Raw genomic sequence first — 23,418 nt, 5'->3', positions numbered from 1 at the left:
TTTTATAGATCCCTTGGGACAGACAGAGCAGAAACAGATGGTGCTCTGGAGAACTTCACAGTGCATTATCTACAGTATCACAATAAATTAAAAAGTTCTGCAGATTGTGAACTTTTGCTTTTAATCTCAATGTCATACTTCTTATTCCAGTAAGTGTTATAATTTTAAGCTAACTCATTAATCAGGTAGGTGTATAAAAAAAGGCCTAACAACTCAGAGCACACAACAGTAACAAACCCAAAAGAGTCAGGAGTTGTACTAGTATGAAATATACATAGAAAAGTATCAACTTCAGTTATATCAATGTAGTAGACAAAGAGATCTATGCAGTTGATTTACTCAGATCTGCAATGAAAATGTTCTTCTAGTCTGTAGTGGCACCTTTTTTGAAACTAAATGGAGCTTGTTTCATGTAATGGGTCAAAAAAGCTGTCCTGTGGTACGACCCATTTCTCCATAACAGTGTTAAATCTAACCACAAAATGCCTACAAAGAAGTGCTTTTTCTTCTTTCTTGTGCATCTGTACTTAAATGGCTGGACTCGATGATCTTAAGGGTCTTTTCCAACTTTAACGATTCTATGATTCTATGAAAAGCACAATCTTTACAGGTAAACTATTACGAAAATAACTTGTAAAGCTGGTTGTTCAGATGCTTCCACACTAGATAGTACTGACAGACGACAAATATGTGAATAAACATTACTGCAGATAAACATTGTACTGTAATAAAGACCATGTTGAGACTGCAGAGTTGTTATAAAGTCACTGAAAACTTTTGAAATTTTTTCCATGTTTGTCTCTCCTATATTGTGCATCAAGTTCCCTTCAACAGAAATTCTGTTTTGCTACTACTACCAAAAGCCTCCTCGTAGAAAAGGTATTTTAACACTTTGCTGTAAGCAGATAAAATTTGAATTCCTAGGATTTTAGGATCTGTGTCTAAGACTAAAAGAATATAGTCCTTAATTCGTAGAATAAACTCAAGGAGAGAAATTTTTAAATGAGTGAGTCTAAAGTACAAACAAAAAATATGAAGGTAAATAATACCTTCAGCTTAATTAATGATAAAATACCTAAGTCTTGTTTCAGACTACTAAAAGGCTCATAACTTAAACTTTATCTAGTGCAGTACCTGAACTAGCCATGGATACTATAGAATTAACTACTTAAGTTATCACCCCTTTTTTTATCACATATTGTTCTTCAATTTTACAGCCTATTTTTCCGTTTTCTTCTCCTTCATAAATCCTGTTGCTTCTCACATTTTTCATCCAGTTTTTCTTCTAGGCTGTGTCTGCAGAAAGACAATGGTGAACTAACAGTTTTCATCTGAACGTCATCTATCCGGGAAAATGAATGAAGTTTTCTTTATTAGGGACTTTTTTAAAAACTGGAATAGAAACTCTTAAAGTGGAAAAAACGTAACTGGTTTCTTGTTTGAATGTTGATTCTAAGGTTTTGACAGAATTTTACTAAACATGTTTCAGCTACTATCACCCAGATGCCTGTTACCAATCTCTAACAGATATCAGCTCTATAACGACCAGTTATTCACATGAGGAGAACACTTGTGCCAGGATACCTCTGCTTATGTGAGCCAGAAGCGACCTTTCAACTCTTCTGGTGCACTACCTATTTGGCAATCTAGTTACCACTATTTATAGGATTTAGGAGTACTGTAGGATGGAGAACCATCTAGTTCCCACACTGTGAGGAAAAGTACTGTACAGTTGGGATGAGTTGGTCCAGCGTGGGAATAGCAATCTTGGAAAGATGAGAAAACAAAGGTCTTGATGCCAGAATTGCCTCAGCATTCCAGATCAACAGGGCATTTTGGATCAAAGGGGTCCTTGTTTGGCTTTTTTGTGAAAACTCAGAGCAAAAGAGAGAGACAGAAAAATACACTTGATTATAGTATTAGTAACATGTCAAAGAAGGGTAGTGGCTTAGATAATGAACAAAACTGCTGGCACTCTGTCAGAAAGTCTTAATTTTTCCTTTCACTGTATTTTCTTTTGAGCACAGCATTTTACAATCTTTCCTTCTGTATTACTAACGTACAGAAACACATATGTAGAAGTCAATTTTAATCATCTTCTCTACAGATGGGAAAAAAATAGTGTAAAAAGTAGGGAAAACATGCAAAAATATGTGACATACTTGTTTCTTTGTTCAGTAAGTTATTGGGTGATGCTTTGATACTAGAAGATGAACACAAATCAATAATTCTTATGATTTAACTTCGGGCTGCTAGCTTCAGTGCTCCAACATGAGAGTGTTTTTGCAGCATGAACAGACTCTTCTATTACAACTCTATTTTTTTCTTGACGCATTATCTTGTAGTGTTCTCCGTTTAAATGCACTTATCAGCGCTATATAGGTATTTTAAAGGAATAGATGAAAAATCTGACTTTCAAAATATTTAGATGAAATCTTTCCTTGGCATCCAATGAATGAGTTTTCCATCAGCTCCATATGCTTTTTCTCTCCTCCTCAAGAGCATTAGTATTTTATTTTCTTGGAATAGAACCAGCAATAAGCAGCAAGAATCTTATTGTTTTCATGACATTAATATGAAGAAGTTAGACTGAATCCTTATGAGAGCGTTTCAGTAGGTTCTTTTCTGTCTAAAAGAAGCCACAGAAAGATGTTTGTAGAAGACACATATCATCTAGTTGGGACTGAATGGTTGGATGAATATTGTATCAAGAATACTGACTCATAAAACTACAAACCTACTAAGGTAGAACTCTTGTTACTGGCTCTAAGGAGCTGAAAGAGAATACATTTAAGCTTTATAAGGATTATAGTTGGTAAAATCTCCTTATAAATCTACAGTTTATTAAAACAGGGGCATTTTTAATGAACACATTTGGAAAAAAAAGCCCTGAAAATCCCCTTCAGCATAATTTATCAGATCAGGCCAAAGCAAAATAGACAAAAAGCTATGGAAGTAGAGGTCAGCTTTTGACTTGTTCATTTAATTTCTGCCAAACGTACTTGGATGAAGTCTTCAAGTCTGAATTGTACATTTGAAGAAATGAGACAAGCAGTATTTGCACAGGCAAGCAGAGGTGTCCATATGGATTTGTTTCTATCACACCACAACCTTTTCCACAGTTAAATTTGTGAATCTTTTAGAGCTGCCTGGCGGAAAAGGACCTGGGGGTGTTGGTTGACAGCCGCCTGAACATGAGCCAGCAGTGTGCTCAGGTGGCCAAGAGGGCCAATGGCATCCTGGCTTGTATCAGGAATAGTGTGCCCAGCAGCACCAGGGAGGTGATAGTGCCCCTGTACTCGGCACTGGTGAGGCCACACCTCGAGTACTGGGTTCAGTTTTGGGCCCCTCACTACAAGAAGGACATCGAGGTGCTGGAGCGTGTCCAGAGGAGGGCAACAAAGTTGATGAAGGGTCTGGAGAACAAGTCTTACAAGGAGCAGCTGAGGGAGCTGGGGTGGTTTAGTCTGGAGAAGAGGAGGCTGAGGGGAGACCTTATTGCTCTGTACAACTACCTGAAAGGAGGTGGTAGCGAGGTGGGGGTCAGTCTCTTCTCCCAAGTAACAAGTGATAGGATGAGAGGAACGGCCTCAAGCTGCACCAGGGAAAGCTTAGGTTGGATATTAGGAAAAACTTCTTCACCGAAAGGTTAGTCAGGCACTGGAACAGGCTGCCCAGGGAAGTGGCTGAGTCTCCATCCCTGGAGGTATTTAAAAGAAGGGTAGATGTGGTGCTCGAGGACATGGTTTAGTGGTGGACTTGGCAGTGATAGGTTAATGGTTGGACTCGATGATCTTAAGGGTCTTTTCCAACCTTAACCATTCTATGATTCTATGAATACTTATGGAAGGCCTGGACTTGCTTCAGAGAAACCCAGTGAATTCTGCCCTGCCAGAGACTATCTGGTCAGTGAGGGGGCTTCCAGTAGAACATACAAAAATCCTGCTTCCAATCTGAGCCGCAGTATTTGTCAATAGGACTTTTAGCTACACAGAGTACAGCTCAAAAAGCTAGACCAGAGCTTTTAAAATAAGCTCTTATGGTCCATGAGATGTTTAGGAGACTTTATTCTGATGTTACAGACTTCTAACTATATTCTTAGAAGGAAAACAAAACCAAAACCAACCTCACCCAACAACACCCCCCCAAACAACTGCACGCACATACACACATCTAAAGCTACTATATACGCATACATGCATAATCAAACACACTAACAAAATAAGACTATCCATTTCAAGTACAGATACAGTTTTATCACAACAAATAAATGAATTTGGGTTCATAAGTCAGACTACTTTTGTGTCATGTTGAATTCAAACCCCGAGAGTATTTATTTTTGACAGCTACATCTCTTTATGAACAACTGTTTTTCCAACTTTGTAGGAATTAATTCCCTTCAAAAACATCTTTTGCTCACAATAACTTCAGAGACTAAACATGTCTTAAGTAAAATATTGAGTTATTTCAACAGTGAAGTAGCCACCTTTATGTCATACCAAGTATAACATACCTTGCTGCTCCCACTGTGCTTATTACTATACAAGTTCTTCTGTCTTAAAGAACAATGTATAAAGTTTTTACAAAATCTCAAAACCCAACAAATTCCAAAACCATTCTATTTCTTCTATAAAATACAGTGTATATGAAGAAAAATGCTTAAGTATGATAGCTTCAACTACTTTAATTTAGAATAACGTACGTAATAAACTTTGAGTAGTGGAGGCAACATGGTAATGTACAAAATCTACATTTATACATGGGTAAGAGTTTATAATAGAGAGGAAAACCAGCAAGAAATTGTATAATTTCAAATTCATTTTTTTCTTAGGTGTCTAAGTACTTAAGTTAATTCCTTGTGTTTTCCATTAAATTGTAGTAGTTATATAAATGCCTATATACTGTTTTTCCCATAACTGCTTATGTAGGAGGTGAGATTTGTGGGTCTGAATTATCTCCAAGTGAGGGAGAGATATGCACCTAAATTTCCCGCATCCTGCATGAATTTTTAAATTGCTGAATTATATCACAGAGGTGGAGTTAAAGGCACTCACTCTTTTACCCCTGTAAGGCTTGATTTAGTTGATATGGTTTGAGAACCATTAGAAGAATATCGTTCTGAAACAAGCAGGTAGTCTCAGTTTCTGATTCCCACTGAGAATGCACACCAAACTTCTTGGCTCAGGAGGTACGGGCCATGCCCAGAAGCAGACATTAGTGTCTGGGAAATTAATACTAAACTTCAGATGTTTATGGAACTGAATGGTTTTGAAAATTTGGGACTGAAGTCCCAATTAGATCAGCACAGGCAGCAATTAAGCATCTGTTACAGATTCAGTCCCATTTGCAATATTCAGAGCAGGTTTACACAAATGGGATAATAAATGAAAGAGAAACCAGTAATTACTGTCAAAAGGTTAAAGATACAGTACAATGATGCATTCCAAGTAGCACATTAATAGAAAAGGAAATGTGTGCATGACAAGCAGCTGCTCATGCAATGTTATGGCACCTCAAAGTTTTTGAGGCATTTTACAGTTTCAAAAACTTAGCAAATTCGTAAAATTGAAGACGAAAAAACAGCCTTAACCAATGCACTACTTGTGCTACCTCATTAAAAAAAAAAAAAACTCCAGGCAAACTTCCGAGTTCTGAATTTGGTAAGACTTCTCTTTAGAAAATTAAAACTTACTAAAGAACTGCAAAGCAGCTTACCTATCTATTCTGCCTCACTGGACCATATAATCACAGCTTGTAGTTGAGTTCCATTTTCACAAGAGTGAAAATTAATTCTATTTCAAATAAACATGGCTACCACATTGAAGGTATAAGAGAAGCAACCCTCTTATGCACCTCTAATTAGCAGAAGGATCCAATAAAGATTAGGCCTGTACTAAAGACTGAAACAATATTCTTTGCACACATTTGGATATTAGTTAAAATATACTTTTACCTCTCCTGACATATCAGGTGCCATAGGAATGACTGGCCACAAAGAAGAGTAGATTCCAAAAAACACTACCCAAAGTGCTATGCTGCCCCAGATAGCTATATGGCTGAACTGTTAAACAAAAAAAGAAAACAGAACAATCATCACAGATGTATTATGACATAAAAAAAGACCTCTTCTACTTAGTATTTACAATGTGATTCTGATATATTGGTTGAAATTTCTGTGCCTTGTGTTAATTTAACTCTGCTACTTCAGTTTAGCTATTATTAAAGCAAGATGATACTTTCAGCAGCAATATTACTGCATTTTAAGCCAATTTAAGTTCAATTACAATCAGTTCAGAGTAATTTGATTTTTCTAGTTTAAGGATTACTTTAAGCCTTATCCCAATGTCCTGCTTTTCAATATTAAGCATTATTTTTTGTATGTGGATATTCTGTCTTTCCATGCAGTAACCACAGTTTAGTTTGATACTGTGGGCAGGGCTGACAGACTATAAGGGCATAATATAATAAGTAAGAAGAAAATAATACAGTTATTCATCCATCATATTTCATAGAACATTTGAGAATATGGTAAAGGCATTTGCTTACCAAAGTCCAATACGAGGTCTCTAATCCAGCCTTCAAACACACAGTTAGAACCACAAACTTAAAAGAGAGAGAGAGAGAGAGGATTCTTATTTAATATGGGAATCTTACTTAACATACAGAATTGATCAGTTTCATTAAACTTTCAGAACAGAAGAAAAAGTTTAATGATTTTCATATTTCATGTTTACTTGCACAAATGAAATAAGGGAAAGAATGATCAATCTCTTCAATTTAAATGTGATTTCCTTAATACTACTCAACAAAGTACTGTGTGTGCACCTAGCTGTGCAATAGGATCCAAACCAAAGTTCGTAAAGCAGAAGGCAATCATTTCTATGGACCTGCAGAAGCTATGGAAGAGCCCTTCTGCTTTAATAGAATCTGTTCCCCCCAAAATGTAGGACTCTCAGCAGCCCCAAAGTGAAATTCTTTTAGACCACAGCTAGCTGTATTTTTCCTCTTTTTTTGTAAATGCGTGTGCTTAGATCTGAAGTTTAAGTTCCCCTTTGAAATGACCACTGTAAAATGTCACTAGAAGATTTAAAGATATACCCCAGTAATGAGCTAGTAATAGAACACTAAGAATTATTAGGTTCATTAATAAATTCCACTCGTTTGATTTGGAAAACTCTTCTTTTGTATTAGAAATCTTAAACATTTCCCTTGGCTCCTAGAAGTCTGCAAGTCTGGCTCGTTAGCTTCTTCATCGGTGGCATTTTGATTACACAGAAAGGTTAGTGAAAAGCGTAGTCCACTTCAGTAGAGATGGCAGATCCCCTAGTTACGGAGAGGATAACTACTACTTTCTACATGAAGACAGATTTAGAAGATCTAGATGCTGGGCTGAAAACTTGCAATTGATCAAGCTTACACTAGTCTAAATAAATAAATAAAAAAAAGTTTTGTTTACTTCATTAGTACTTTGTTAGTAAATGAATCACCTTCGCCAAACCCTGAAAAAGCTGAAGAGTTAAATGTTGGCAGCCTAAGACTTATGTTCTGCATACAAAATAACACGTTGAATGAGTCTGTTATGTCATTTTTATTCTTCCCTCTCATCTTTACTCTTTTCTTATGTTTACTCTTTTTATGGATCAGTCTCTGAAAACATCATGTTATTATCTTGTAGGATATACTCCATTTTAGTTTAGAGATGAGCAGTAGTAGAAAGCTTATAATCCCACAGCAAGGACTAGTTGATTCAGGAAAATTGTTTCTCTCTTTCCTTTGAAATTCACACAAACAAGTTTTCTGTTTAGCAAAGAAACAGTTATTACATTTTGTAACTCACGTGTGAATACGTATCACAAGTTTTGCTTTATGTGCACTCTGAAGAACATGAGTCACAAAGACCAAGCTCCAACTGTAACAGCTATAGTTTAAACTCTGGTTTGTTGGCATCAATGATGCAAGTGAGTTTGTCTGTGGTTGAACTTCAAGGAGCCTCAGAAACTCAGAAGAAACTTACTTCAATCAGAAGCTGAAAATAAGTGGTTAAATATATTTGACGAGTCTTTCACTATGTCTGGTGCACAGAAGGATACAAATCCTGCCAGAAAGTTTTCACCCTAGCTGTAAGTCTACACTTTTAATTTTGGAATCTCCTATTTCAACTACTCCTGCATTGTTAAGGACAAAAAAACCACAGTGCCACAATTCCATTATCTAAAACATGTGTGAAATCTAATTAGAAGAAAATTAAGGACCATGATGAGTGTTATAATTTACTTAGTCTATCCAGTTCTGGTGCTATATTTGGAGGAGTGAAAAAAATTAATTATGAAAAAAAACCCAACCAAACCTCATCTGGTACACTTGCTTGCTACTTTTGAGTCAGTTGTAAGAAAAGAAAACAACCTCCTTTAGGATCAGATCAAGAATTCTCATTGCATAGACAAAATATACACACAAAACAAACACTGCAGGTCTCTATAAAGGGAGACATAGACTATGTGAATATATACCCTCCTTGCATCTTAACAGATTCCCCTAACAAAGTTACCAACTACACACAGTGGCTCACCGAGGAATTTCGTTTTTATTGCTCCCTCCTCCCCTTGATCCAAACTAACAATAGCTCACTGAATCCTACCCAGGAAACAAGAAATCAAACTGGTATTCTGTATAAAGCACTGAGCTTTTTTAAAAGACCTCTCAAGAATGGCTGTACAAATATTTTCATGGCACTCTACTCCTATTTGAAATTTATGTTTGAAGAAATAATTCCAGGACATGATATGAATCAGTGCACATTCCTGACTTTCTCTGTGGATCCAAAGAAACTGTATTAATTTCTGAATCCCTTTGCTACTGGTTTTTGCACAAGTGATGAATGTAGACTTCCTAAAACCAGACTAAAAGCAGAGAAGAATGAGAAGTACCTTAGCCTTATGATTTTGATATATAAAGACAATGATTGACAACTGTCAGTGCACATCACTTCACATGCACAGATTTAAAAAAACAAAACAAAAACACCCAAACTTCAAACCCTGCCCCCCCCCCAGTTTTGAAAGTCTCTCAAATCTTCATGTGTGCACCAGACCTTCTTGAATTCCTGTGCAAGAGCAGGAATACATCAATTGCAACCCCCATCCCTCCCCAGATTTTCAATCTGAAGTGAAGGAAAGTGGAGAATCTGAAAAACAAATGAAAAAGCAGGTTGTCTGGACTTATAACGGTGAAATAATGTTTTCTTAGGAAATTCTTGGCCATTCTGCAAGTTGGTAGTAAGCAATTAGCCTCTCAAGATGGTGAAGTTTCAGCTCTCCTAGTTGAAAATCAGTTGCAGAAGGTGACAGAACAACTGCACTGTGACCTCTGTTTTATCATTTATGGATACAGCTTGACAAAGAGTAACGGGTAGCTCCAGGTTACTATATTGAAAGTATCAGAAATTAACTAATTTCTGAAGGTGGTGGAAAATGTTGCTGCAAATGTGAAAATGCAGGCTTTGTTGTTTGTGAGTCAGCTGATGTCATAGATAATACTCAGATGTTCTGCAGTACTGTAAGATTTCAAGACTTATCCATCAACTGATGGGTGACAATCTAGACGACAGCATGTTTTGAACACTCAGTTCCACAGGACCTAGTGTAATCCAGTAAACTCTTAGTACAGCCTATGTAACTTGTTTTCTCCTGGTGCCAAGCTTGGCTTTTGGAAGCAAGCGCAGAGCAGAACGACTGGGTAGGACGAAGTTCTGAGATTGCTTCAGGAAAGAATTGCAGCTGTGATTGCAGCAGTATGTTGAATAATTGGGTTTAACAAGTGTACAGTGCTAACTTACTCTACAAAATGATGGCCAATACAAGGGATACTTTTAGAGCAATCAAAGAAAAGGAGAAGCTATCAGAAACCTTGGCTTTGGTGCTAGGATAGGTGAAGTTATGCAACTCATGTACATACAATTCATAAAATAAACTTCAGCTGAACTGAGCAAGGTTGCAACTTCTAAGTACGGTAAACAATGAAACATTTGTAGATAGGGTGAAAACGCAGTGCAGAGAACCTCTCCCCAAGAAGAATCTGTTTCCCTTAGAACAACAGGTGGTTCTGGTAGATACTCTTATAAAGTATTTATCAATATTGGAGAAAGCAGTGACATTCAGATAAACTCAGTGACATTCAGACTGAGTTCTAAACATTGCTCAGTGTTATGAGATGACAATACAAACAGTCCCATGTCAGTTGAACCACTTCTGCCAGGATCGAGCTATGACAATGACTGTGACCTTACATCTTAATTTTATTAGAACTCACACAGAAAACACTTACCCAGGATATTCCATCCATCCCTAATGGAGATCAGTTCATCATATCATAGATTGCATGATCACGTGCAACTAACTGCTGACAGAACATGCTGTGCTTGGCTTTTGGAATAGGGAAAGTGAAGTGTAGAGCAGATAAACTTTTAAGAGAATGTGTGGACAAACAATTTTTCAGTGTGCCTGAAAGAACCAGTTTAAAGTCCATGTATGGACAGGCAGCAGAAACATTTTCTTTTAACTGCCACAGCAGTACGAAATACATAGAATGGGCTGTGGTTACTCAGCCCTTTGTGCTCTTTAACTTTTCTGGTTAGCTAACCAGAAAACACTATTTGAAACCCCCTTATCTTGATGGAAGAATTAATTTCTTTTTTGTATCTGCCAACAACAGGAAGCTGAAAAATTAAACTCTTAACGTTGAAGAACAGAGGAAAGTAAGCACAAGTCTAGTTTTGCTTCTAAGAGAGATCTTGGAAAACGTTCATCTATTGGGTAACATTGATACCCAACCCAGCAAGTGAAAAACAGGTATTTAGCTTCATTAATTTATTCCAGGAGATAAAAGATTAAAAGAAAAAAACCCAATAATGACTAATATTTATGAGAGTAACAGAAGATTACTGTTAAGTGTGAGTCAGGTGTAATTCTGGCAGTTTGGCTGTCCCCAAAGAGGCGTCCCACAAATCTTGGTTCCATGTGGCTCTATCCCTCTTTCAAGGCCCATGATAGATTAAGAGAGGGAGAACAGAATTGTATCTTCACAAGTCCACAAACCAGTTCCATATCCAATAACCTGGGATTTCTCCAATGCAGAAACTTACCTTAAATTAATGAGTGTGCTAATTAGGGAATTACAATTCCCATTATTTGAAAAATAGACCGTTTCCAGTAAAGGATAAATGTATCTTCTGCGTCTTTATTAAACTGCTTTGTTTTAAAAATTGGAATTAGACTGCAAAATGCACTTCAAAGCTTCTCGAAGAGTCATTCAAGTGCCATTTGTTATTCTTAAGGTACTACAATGAATCATGTCTTCTATGCAGAGAATTATAAATAATAATAAAACCACATCTCTTTAAGACTTAAAGATAGAGCTGATATAGATAGTCAGCTGATAGAGCACCAAGTAGCTGTAAGGAAGACTTACAGTGTATACAGTGTTCCCCAAAAGCAGGTAATCTGAAGTTTTACCATTGCCGAATACAGTACCTGGAGAAGAAAATAGTGATAATAAAAACATTTAAATATCCACAATAGCACTAAATATATATATAAATAACATTTATATATATATATTTTATATATATATAATATATTATATAAAATATAAGATTTTATATATATATATAAAAATCTTATTTTTATATATTATATATATATATAAAAATCTTATTTTTGGTACAAAAGAGATGGTAGCACTTCCTACAGGGTACTAACAGCAGATTTCACCTTGAACTGTATTGAGCAGTAGAAATCTATGACTTTTATAATTTTTAGTCCTTTAAGACTTTCAAAGACTTCAGGAATTACACTAGAAACAGGAGCTTTTTGTAACATCATATACCAATATGAGCAATACTGTATTCAGTAACAATTCAATTAGAGTGACTTTTAAGATCAGATATACAGTATCCTACCTTCAGAAAAATATGACATAGAATAGCTATAGTGTACACAGATTGTAACATATAAGTAAACAGAAAGCTTAGAGAGTCAGATTTTCACTGATTCTGGATATTTTTGGTATAGAAACTTATCTTTGCTCTTATCCATATTTCTGAGGTTCAGTTTAAGTAAAAATACAAAATTACTCAATTTTAATTCTTGAGATGGTTGTTATTCACAACATTTTCAAAATTTACCCAACTCAAATCTGTGGATCCATTTTGCACATGTGGATACACACACAGCATTAATGCAAAGAGTCAGTGCCCTAAAGAGATGCATTTGCATAAAAATTCCATCTACTCTGGTTCTTAAGTTCAGAATTCTGAAGCAGTGCATTTATGCTTATTTAACAGAACTTATTTTACAACTATTGCTAGAGCATGGGCTTTTCTGATCCCAGTTCTGTGAAAATTCTTGGCAGACACACAACTGAACTATCTAAAGGGAATTCCTCATTCTCTATTAGAAGTGTTCAGCTTGCTAAATTTTTTACGTGTTCAGTTTTAGAAATGCTTTTAGCACTTGAGATTGCTCATATACTGCAACTAAACAAGAACACTTACTCTGCTGTAGAGGTTCTAATCACTGGGATATTGCTTTTTACTGCCATCATATAAAGAGGTATTAAAATACTGTGCATGTAGTAAAGAAGGATAAAAGTATAAGACAAAAAAAACCCCAAAACCAAAACCACTAATGCTGAGAGAGCATAAGGAAGGATGTTTTTAAAAAGCTGTGTTTGGGGGAAGAGAAGAATAAAAGGTGGGGTTTTTTTTTGTTTGTTTGGTTTTTTTTTGTTTGTTTTTTGGTTTTTTTTTTGGGGGGGTGGGGGTGGGAGTGGATTTAAAACTCCTCTGATTGGGCTGGCCAGAGGAAGGTGACAAGCTGATAGAAATGATCTGTAGTTGAAAACACTTATTTTTCCACTATCCTCAGCTAGCATACAGTATATTAAATGCTGCTAATTAAGCATGTTTTTATATTTGTGTTGAGTATTTTTCTAGCCTTCATATCACCTTTACACATGCTTGAAATGAAATTCATTTTCATTGTGGATGAAGAGCGCTCCTTTCTAAAAGCTTTTCAGGACCTGTGAGGCCAGTTTATCACAGGAAAAAAGTTCTGTTTATTGATATTCTGGAAGAGAGAGCAGGTGAAAGTTCACACAAAAAACCAGAATAAAAATGCTTGCAAATAGTCCTCCTTAACCTAGCCCTCTCCCATTCCAAGATGAGGAACTCACAATGGCTGCCTCCTTAGCTCTAGTGATACTGGTTGCACTCCTGGCACTTCCCCCATTTAACTTTCTCCCTGGACAGACTAGCACACCACAAAGGACTACAAGAGCTCTGGAAGCCTGAAAACAAAGCTGAGACCATGGCTCATTTTAAAGGTTATACAAAAGAGGAAGCTGTTGGTGGATTTACTTGTACATATAAGTTTGGCTTCTGCCATTTACTGTTATGTTGACAAAGTTGCATCAGAAGAAGCTTCTGTGAAGATTTATGCCCTTGTCACTTTTCATATTCACATGACAGTACGTGGAGCAGAAAGACTCTAGTTTTGTGTACTGTACAATGGTTAGGTCCCATGGAGTAAATTCCGACAAGCAATTTTTACAAATCCATACCTATTCTCTGATTGCATATTTCTTGGTAGACTCTACTACAACACATGCAGTTTGAAATTTTCCACTTACAGACAAGAAAGGGGTGGACAAGTGAGACTAAACAGGAGAAAATGCTCAAAGAAAAGGATTGACTGTGAGCTCAGAGATATTCATGATGTTCAAGATTTCATTTTTACTGTTCTAATAAATACCTGCTCAAACACACACCCCTCTGCTTTACAATATATACCTAGCAGTAAAGAGCATAATGAGGATAAAACGGCAATAGGCAGGCAGCTAAGTCTGTTCCCATCAGTCAGACTGCTGGGACTCAGCACTCTTAGGCCCTAAGCTGAGCTATCCCCCATTCTTCCCATTCCTCCTTTCATGTCTCAGGATCCTCCTGCGCCTCTTTGCTAAGAGAAGGTGGAGGCTGAGATCTGTTCTCAGAAGTTCCTCTCTCTGGTGGATCTCTCTGGCATTCATCAGCTCCTCCCTAGGAAACTAATAGTATTATTTCCCTTTCCTCTTTACCCACACAGCCATCAGAGAATTAATTAACAGCAGCTCCCATCCTGTGCTCATTTCCCCTTCATGCAGAACTCTGGGCACCAGCCGGGCCCACGGCAGGAACCAGTTATACTGCACACCATGTGCACAATCCCCAGGTCCCAGTTCTGCTTCCCTTACTCACCTGGCCTTTCTCTAGGAATGAAAGAGGAAGACAGAAGGCAATTTGTTCAGACTTGTAGAGGCCACTTGCCAGCAGGTCAGTTCTAGCCCAGGGGCTGTGAGCCGAAGAGGCCTGCACTACAGTGCTCTCACAAGTGCTCGTGAAAGTATCTCAGCTTTGCCATTCACACATGAACTCTATCCTGCTTCACCACATACACTCATTAAACATTTCTCCATCATGTAATGCATAAATCTCTCACACGGACTGGCTACAGCTTTGAATGGGGATTTTGGTTTGGATTTGAGGTTGTGGTTTTGGAGTACGTACTAACATTTTGGGACCTCTTGACTCCTGGGCTGTCTAAACCTCTCCAATGCAAACCGCTGCCACTGAACTTGCATCCAGTGGCCTTTCAGAGAAAACAGGCTGCTACCTACGTCCCTTTACACATCAGAAGTCACGGAGTCTAAAATACCCTGCAGGAAGTTTTCCCCTTAACCTTTTCAGGCACAAGCAGCTGTGACTGTCTCACTATCTAGTCTCAACAGTTCCAAAATGTCCATGAGATCATTTTTGTCCCCTATGCCAGGGCAGACTGCCTGGCTACAGCAGGGAAACTGAGAAGACTACTACTTTTACAGAAAAGCTGCAGGGTACACACTTTTTTTTCCTCTCTCCCCACAAAGTGGAAGCAAAACAAAACTCCACCCCTATGAGAGCTCCCATACACACAAACGCTCCCACAAACTGGAAGCAATGCTTTCAATTTCTTCTAATTAATACAGCTTTCCTCCCAGCTGTCCCGTTTCCTTTTGCAACTCAGGTGCATATACAACAGTTGAACTAGGAGAATGAGAGGACTGAGCTGTCCAAGATGTCCCAGCTTCCTCTGTCAGAAGCCTACTCACATAGAATAGATGTAAACTGACGGGTTAGTATGCCCCTGAAGTAACAGGAGAGAAGGTATACACATCAGCCATAAAAGCTTACAAAACATAAGAGACAATGCAAGGGACAGTAGTGATTTAGGATCTTGTAGCGATTTACCATGGTAGCTTATTATAGAAAAAAAATAGCATAATTAAATTGCAATCTCTTTTTCTCCATCTTGTTTGTTTACTTAAAACCTATTTATATAGTTTTATGCATATGTACATAATATTACTCCTACTTTTAAACACATTTTATATAAACCATGTTAAATATACTGCATCTGCTCTAGTTCTAGAAATGGTATCTTGAAATTTAATCACACAAAACTGTTAGTATTTATAAAGCTTTCCTAAGAAAAAAGAAGGTATTTAGATATTTCATACTTTTCAACATTTATATTTTTATTTTTCCATAATACTTACCATGCTGGAGGGCTTTTAGTGGAAACCAAAACAGAATGAATGAGTGGAAGAGGCCATTTAAACAATGAACCCAGAAAACCTAAGGGAAAACAGAAAATCCATGAGAACCATTTGCAATAAACTAGTTCTGTGAACCCTGACCTTTCTTTTTATCTGTGTGTTAGATTCACAAAATGTGTTTCTTTCAGGCCACCACTGTGAAGTAATATAACTGACAGGCACTTTTTGCCTCTTAGCTCTTCATGGGTCATTTGTTTATTTTTATGTTTTGGAAAAAAAGTGTGTATTATCTCCCACTTTTAATTTCAAATCAGAAGGGAAATTAAAATGTATACATATGGCAATATCATCGGAAAAATTAAGCTAAACCAGACAACTGGAACAATTGCTACATTCTAAGTAGGGAACTAAAAAGGACTCTAGCTTTTATAATTTACACTTTGTGTAATAAGATATTTGGGTAGTGGAACAATCAAAACCTGAGTTTTACATATACCTACCTACATATTTCCACATACAAAGGAATTAAAAAAGGACAAATAAAAATATCTTCCTTAGATTTGTCCTTACATGTTCCATTCTTGAAGTGCATAGCTTCATCATACTAAACTTTCTTTAATGTATTTGCTAAATAATTGAAATTTTACTTTCAAACTTATTTTCATTTGTAAAATACGCCTTATGAAAAGAACTGTATTAAGTTTAAGGATAAACAACCTATTGATGCTTTCCATAATATATTGTATAAAGACATAAAAAGACAATCAAAAATATGTAACCTGTTTCCTTCAGGACAGCAATTGTGTTTTTCATTAACAACGGTTCTGACAATCATAGCCTTTATTGTAACTAACGGACGTGTATTATGAGTGTTAAGGTGTTCAAACAATTGAAATTAAGTTGCCTGCCTCACAACATTTTCCACAATGTCTCAAAGTCTTTTGTTAGATTATACAACTACACTAGGTTGTATGATCCAGTTTACACTCCAACACTTTGCACATTTGAACTTGTGCTACTCATTAACCTTTGTCTCTCCTTCTTGCTATGTCATTACCAGAAGTTTTTATTTGACAGAAAGCACAGGTGGGTGCAAGAAAAATTAGTTCTACTTTTCCATTTTCCTGACCAATTCTTATTGTCAGATGCTAATCCTTTAACCTCTGTCATGACCTCATAACCTTTGATCCCTTTTACCATAACAAACATCTGCATCAACATTCAAGGCAGTAATGTTTCCAAATCTTTAACACGAACTATTCAATTTATATGGGTGGGAATTTTGTAGTTGGGAAGTTTGTAGACGTTTACTCATAGCAAGTGTTGTATGGGAATAGCCACAGAATTTCCAGTGAAGTCAACAATATGTATGTGCAATAATAAAAATGTTATAGACTTACTTAAAACCAGAAAAACCCAACAATTGTAACTCATGACTTACATTATTCATTAAAACTATCACAACACAGAAGTGTCTGTATTAATGGACAATGAAAAGTCTGATATTTGGAAAGCACTCACAGTGACATGAGAAACTATTTTCCCTAGTTTCCTTACAACTTTCAGGTTTGTTTCTGTGGGTGAAGGGATGAAGTGAGGACAGAGAAACATCTCACATGCTTCAGTGAACAAAGACAGTTTAAACAAATAATTCTATATAGATATGGGTACTCCACTTTTACAGCAGAAGTGGCACAGATATGAGAACTAAGTATGCTGTATCAGACCAGCACATGTAGGCATTGTTGATTCAATGACAGATTGAAAATGTCCCCAAGTTCAACATACAATGACATTACTTGAAGTGTCCCAATTATATTTAGAAAAATCAAATAAAATCAGAAGGAACTCTTACAAACATCAGGCATTCATGAAATTACAGTTTCAGGAAAAAGTTTCATTTAGTTTTTTTAAGAGATTATTTATGGACAGATCTGTAGAAATTGTGTATATTTTATATATTAAAGAGGAGTCCTACATTCTTTTACTATTTCTTGTGCTAGTCTCTCCAAGACGAATGTCACCTATTTCCCACCAAAAGTAGCCTCAGATTCCTTTTGATCTACCCTGACACATTCTTAACCTTCTCCATGTATTTTTTGCCAAAACTCAAAATTAAACCATAAAAGCACAACTCCAAATTGACGAAGAATAGTACCAGGTCCCTCCCTCTACAAATCTAATGACAGTTCTTATTGTCCTCTGCAGCACTTCTCCACAGGCTTCAGTAATCCATTTCCATATAACAGTACAAATACATACAGCCTAGCGACAGAGAGGTCTAATCACTTCTGCCTGTAGAAGACAGCTTTATTACCAGCAGAGAAAAAAAATCAGGGCTGAAAAAAATAAAATGCTTTCTGTCCTTTCCCATACTTGCTAAAAAATGGATAAATATGATTTGCACCATTCACAGACAAGTGGACAACTGCAAACAGTAGTAATAAAAATCCCTTCCATTTTTAATTATGAGCAGCATAGAACAAAAAGGGTAACTATACTGAATTCCTCTTAATTTCTGCTTTAATTATATATGATTTTTTAAATTTACCTTAGTATTAAAGTCCAGTGCATTTTGGGAAGTCTTGTATAACTCTGGATATTTCAGCATGTTTTCTTTTCGACAGGATCTCTCAAATATTCCAAGAGTTAGTGGAGGCATTGCTGTAAACATCTAGTAGACAAATTAAAAAAAAACAAAAACAAAAAAACATATTGCAAAACTTTAGAGGTGAGGACTTGCTTAAAGATTGCTTACTCAAGAAACTTTCATGACTATGATTGGAAATAACTGAAAACACACAAATCGTCTTACCACATTGTAGAGACCTATACACCATCTTTCAAAAAGAATTTGTCCAGAAAAGCCATTGACAAAAGCAAACCAAATCTGAAAAAGAGGAGAATCATATATTACTCAAATGTTCTGCGAGGTGGGATTAATAGATTTTTTTTCTCAGCTTCACAAGAAGGGCTATCCCTAGAACACATTTACAACACAGTTGAGGATGTTATGGCTTAAACATATATATAAAAAAACAATAAAAACAAGTTGTGTTTAGAACAGATAATGGGCAATCTAGTCAAATATGTGAGCATTCCATCTAAATATGAAAACATTTCAAGGAGGTTGCTATTTTCAAAAGGAATTTTATGTTTGTGAAGTATTTAAGAGTGATTTAGCTCACTGCATTTGCATTGTACTTAATTCTTAATGAAATAAAAACTCTGAGAAATACCAGGGAAAAAAAAATATCACAGGAAACACCTACAGATTAGAAGCAGTCGTCTTCTAATCATTAGCAAACCTCCTAATTAATAGAATTCATACAGTAAGCTGTAGTTTGGAACCTAAAATTGTATGAATATTCCTTCCTCATATGTGAAACTCATGAGAGGATGAGGCTTTACCAGAGCACTAAATCAACTACGATTACTTAGTTAACAAGCACTAACTCAACTACGGAGTATTTTAGAGGTGCAGTTGGAAATCTCTTTCATTGCATAAGTTTTATCACTTTTTGCCAAAAGGCTAAAAAAAGTCAAATTTAATTTGAAAGGCATGATGACACGTTTTCTTATGTTTTTCGGTGCAGCATGACTGCTTTCTTCTATTTCTTACTTCACACTTATATTAGTTCCATGACAAAGTGGAGAAGCAGCATGTCTGACGAATCTTTATTAACAAGCTACACTGAAACTGTATTACCACGACAAGCATAAGCTGTAAGGTGACAGAAGCTAGGATCACTTAAACAATATTCTACTCAGTTTCAGACTCATGTTTTTCAAGTGAATGTTTTCAAGATTGCATACAAAATCATGAATGTTAGAGGCTGCAATATAGAGACATAAAATACACTGTATTTTCTGAAGTCTTATAATGCTAAATTTCTTTACTTTGACTTAACTGTAACAAGCACTCTATTTTCTAACATTTCAGTCTACTCACTGAAAAGACAATGGAATTACTTTATGCCAGTTAAATGAGACTTTTATAAGCTCTTGTGTATTTCGATTTTTGACTTTTGAAATAGGAACTATGATTTAACTGTGATGAATTTAGAAGACATTTATTAGCAGCAGTTTCTCAGTAATTGAGTATGAGGGAGCGAGACGAGTGCATAACCAGTTGTTCATTACTGAACAATTAATTATGCACTCAACATCAGCAGAATTTATGGATGTTTTACAACTAAGGTAAATGTGTGAACCTAATCCAGAACCTCATCACCACCGCTGGATACAAGTTGTGCTCCCCAACTCCCTTCTCTCTTTTCAACCTTCTCATTATACATAGTTCCTACATTCTTTTACTCCCAACCTAGGAAGACAGCTCTTGAGAGTGAAGGTCAGATATTATTATGTGATTGACCCCTTAATTTTTGTTTCTTGTTTGTATCAAATGCTGGAGTAAATTTTAGAACTCTTATTTTGAAAGGGTTTAGGGTGGTGGAAAAGGACAGTTTTAATAGAAAACATGTGACTTAGTAGTTGGGTGCTTGTACTTTTACATGTACGCATATGTATACACATAAATATGTACACATATATAAATATGTGTACATCTCATTGCTGGTGATTTCAGACAGAGTTTAACAAAAGTATGACTCTCTAGGAAGACAATAAAACATACCTGAGGTAGACATATACTTGACCCTTCATAAGCAAGGAGTATGTGCAAAGAACATCAACTTTCTGTTGTGATCTAGCTAACAGTCAAAAATGTTATAAAACTTTAATTTAAAAAGAAAGGCCTAAATACATGCACTGAATCTATTCCACATATTCACTTCTATTAAAGGTAAGTGATGCTAAGCAACACTTGAAAATGTTTTGGCGTGACTGTTTTAAAGAAATGCAAGATTTTATGATAAAATTTCAGTTTACAATGAACGTCATATATGAAGTCGCTACCAAGCCTCTCAGAAATGCTATGCATCATTTTATTCCTTAAAAACTCTGATGCTTTCAGTTTTATTTTGTACAGAATTTGTTAAAATTTTCAAGCTATTTAACCTCTGAAAATTACAGTTTTACTGTAGAATTGTAAAGAAATCCTTTAAGTTATAATAGTAACTTCCTGAAATCTTAGCATTTAGTTTCTTCCAAAGAAAGCATGCAAGTTACAGGCATTTCAGTTAAGTTTTAGTGTAGTAAGGAACTGGAACAAATCTTGGTCAGAACTCTAGATGCAAGCCAAGAGGAAATGAAATTTGGTAGCACCTCTGGGTTCTAAAGTTCTGTTGAATCTATAAAAAAAGATGGCTGGGAAGAGAAATGTTTTAATGTGGCTAAAAAAATGTCCTCTGTAGTAGAAACACTACTATTTAGTGGAATATCAGATATACTACTTTAACAGACAAGAGCATCTTTAATATCTAAGCAGAAACATGGATTTTTTTTATTGTTTACACGATAGTGATTTGAATGTTCACATTTAAGAATACCTATGGCTCCAAAATATTTAGCAGATGTAGGGGGTGGGGGTGCTGTGGGGGAAGCAGCAAGGATAAATACAGCCCTCAGCTCAAACTGTAAGAGGGGAAGAAAGTAAGTCACCCACTTACCCTAACTTCTGAACCTTGAACCCTAGAAAATTCCACTCTTAACCATACATGAAAAAACCTCTATGGAACTCACTACAGTATTAATAGTGACAGTGACAAGAAACACACAGTTTCTTGCTTCACAGTGGGAAATTTATTCATGGACAAGTGTGTTTCATTCTGACTATGATGGACAATGAAGGCAGCTGTACCTGCAAAGTAAGTTTTTAGGACATGTTGTACATGATACTAATTTAGGAGCAGATTGAACCACTTCTCTCCTAGAGGGTAGGTCCTACTCTAACAGCTCAATTACTAATCCAGCACCCCTGCAGAGAAGGGCAGGAGATAGTCTAAATTACTTCTCAAGGGCACCTAAGTGAGGGAGAAGTGAAAATTCAGACCATTTTATAGTTCAATTGCTACATAATTTCCATTGAAAATGAAAGATTTAGGTTCATAGCCCATCTAAACTGAGATGGGCCTCAATGCAGATCCCTGTATTTCTAAGTTTTCAAACCATATAAGGCAAAAAAGTGGGCATGAGCACAATCACTTTCTGCTGTCCGTGTTTTAAAGTGAACTCCGTGCAGTTTGAATACATTAAGTGTGCCACGGCATACTGAACAACAGCACCTAAACTCTACAGCTCAGAAGCAGTGTGAGCATATACAGAAAGCTTGCTCATGTTTGGGGTTATGCATGATATGGGTCTCAGCATGACCACAGGCATTCATCTGATATGTCAGGCAAAGGAAATTGGGAACAAAATGGTAAACTTCAGTTATGGACATGAGCAGCAGAAAGTGTGTAACTGCAGTGGGATGAAAAGGGCTTAGTGGAGGGGGGAGGGGGGGAAAAAAAAAAAAAAAAAAAAAGGTAAGATAACCATCATCCAAAGCTTACCAGACGAAGAAGAGGCCGTTACAGCTCTAATTACTGAGTATAATTGAACTGTTTACTTATTATCACTTAAATTGTTACAAATGGCCATGTTTAAGATTCTGTGACTGAACTTTAAATGTGAGCTCCAGGCATCTGTTTCTTCTGTTTGTGTCCTGGTCTTTTACTCTTTTGTTTGAATTTTTCCCTACATGAAACATGAATGAGCTATGCAGGTCTTCAAAAATTATTACTTTTGTTTAAATTGTAAACCTTTTATATTTAACATAAAACAGTTATGTTATTTCTAGTTATTACTAGCTAGCAGAACAAAGAGGAATAGGAAAATTTTGTCCCTCTGATGTTGAAGGGAGATTTGCATAACTTCACAAAATGAGTAGTTTAACAAAAGAGTATATACAGTAATGGTAATTATAAAACCAAAATCAATCCACAAAGGACTTCTCAATCACTAGATCAATCTCAATCCCAACCATCATTATAGGGTAATGACAGCCCCCTCAAAATAAGTACGAGACTTGGCATAGGCTTATCCTGTATGAATGCGAGGCTCGGTACAGGCTTAATAACGTATGTTAGCAGTCTATTATAAATTCAGTTTTCACTTGCAATTTACAATGATACTTCAGAATATAACCTCTAAAGTTACTTGGACTAGCCCCATACAAAAGATGAGGCCCATGTTTAAATATCTATTGCGTCAAGACACAGAGTAGAAAAAGTTATTATAGACCACTTCTAGTTTCTTATGAATAGGAATTTAAATGTCGATAAACACTAATCACTGTGCAGGAGTATTACTATACACCTTTACCATTTTCTGAACGAAGAAACCAATGGCACTTGTTTCGTATCACCCCACAAATACAGCCAAGGAAAAAGGCTGTATTTTAGATTAAATGGAATTTATTACATTACTTCTTTGATTAGTACTGAGCAGACATTTAAAAATATAATATGCATCTATTAAGTAAAGGTAGATATTTTTAGTTATTGTCAGCTAAGAAAAGGAAACTTATTTAAAGCAACTTCCAGACATGCCTTTCACAGTATTATTTTCTCAACTCCAAGACAGAGGAGGCGTGGCCACGCAAGCTTCACAGACATTTTCCTGATGTAGCATTTCTGCATATTAAGCAGCAGCTTACAAATACTCATTGAGCTCTCTGCTCCCACGCCTGATCCGTACAAAAAACTGAAAAGAGAGATTCAAGACTGGCAGTTGTCCTTTCTAGAGACATTCAATGATGAATTTCTGCCCATTCACTCACAGTATTGACATGAGCTATTAACATCTGTGAAAGTATTCTGAGCTGACAAACAGGAATTCAAGTAGAAG

General features: G+C 36.3%; 1 protein-coding gene across 6 annotated transcripts in view; it reads right to left on the bottom strand.

The window, feature by feature from the left end:
• The window catches only part of ATP8A1 (ATPase phospholipid transporting 8A1), a 122,674-nt gene that overhangs the window by 20,170 nt on the left and 79,086 nt on the right, over nt 1–23,418 (bottom strand). For all 6 annotated transcript variants that reach the window (XR_014228618.1, XM_082316025.1, XM_082316026.1 and 3 more), the window contains 6 exons: nt 18,443–18,517; nt 18,179–18,301; nt 15,628–15,706; nt 11,467–11,528; nt 6,547–6,603; nt 5,954–6,061 (listed from right to left, as the gene is read on the bottom strand). Coding sequence is in view for 5 of the 6 variants with exons in the window: in XM_082316025.1 (XP_082172151.1) it covers nt 5,954–6,061; nt 6,547–6,603; nt 11,467–11,528; nt 15,628–15,706; nt 18,179–18,301; nt 18,443–18,517 (504 nt within the window). In the remaining variant the exon portion in view is untranslated. The remainder of the gene's footprint in view (nt 1–5,953; nt 6,062–6,546; nt 6,604–11,466; nt 11,529–15,627; nt 15,707–18,178; nt 18,302–18,442; nt 18,518–23,418) is intronic.

Source organism: Platalea leucorodia (assembly GCF_965183815.1).
Source record: "Platalea leucorodia genome assembly, chromosome: 6".
In the NCBI taxonomy this organism is placed as follows: Eukaryota; Metazoa; Chordata; class Aves; order Pelecaniformes; family Threskiornithidae; genus Platalea; species Platalea leucorodia.
The sequence above is the reverse complement of the archived record's forward strand: the minus strand, read 5'-3'. Positions and strand labels throughout refer to the sequence as shown.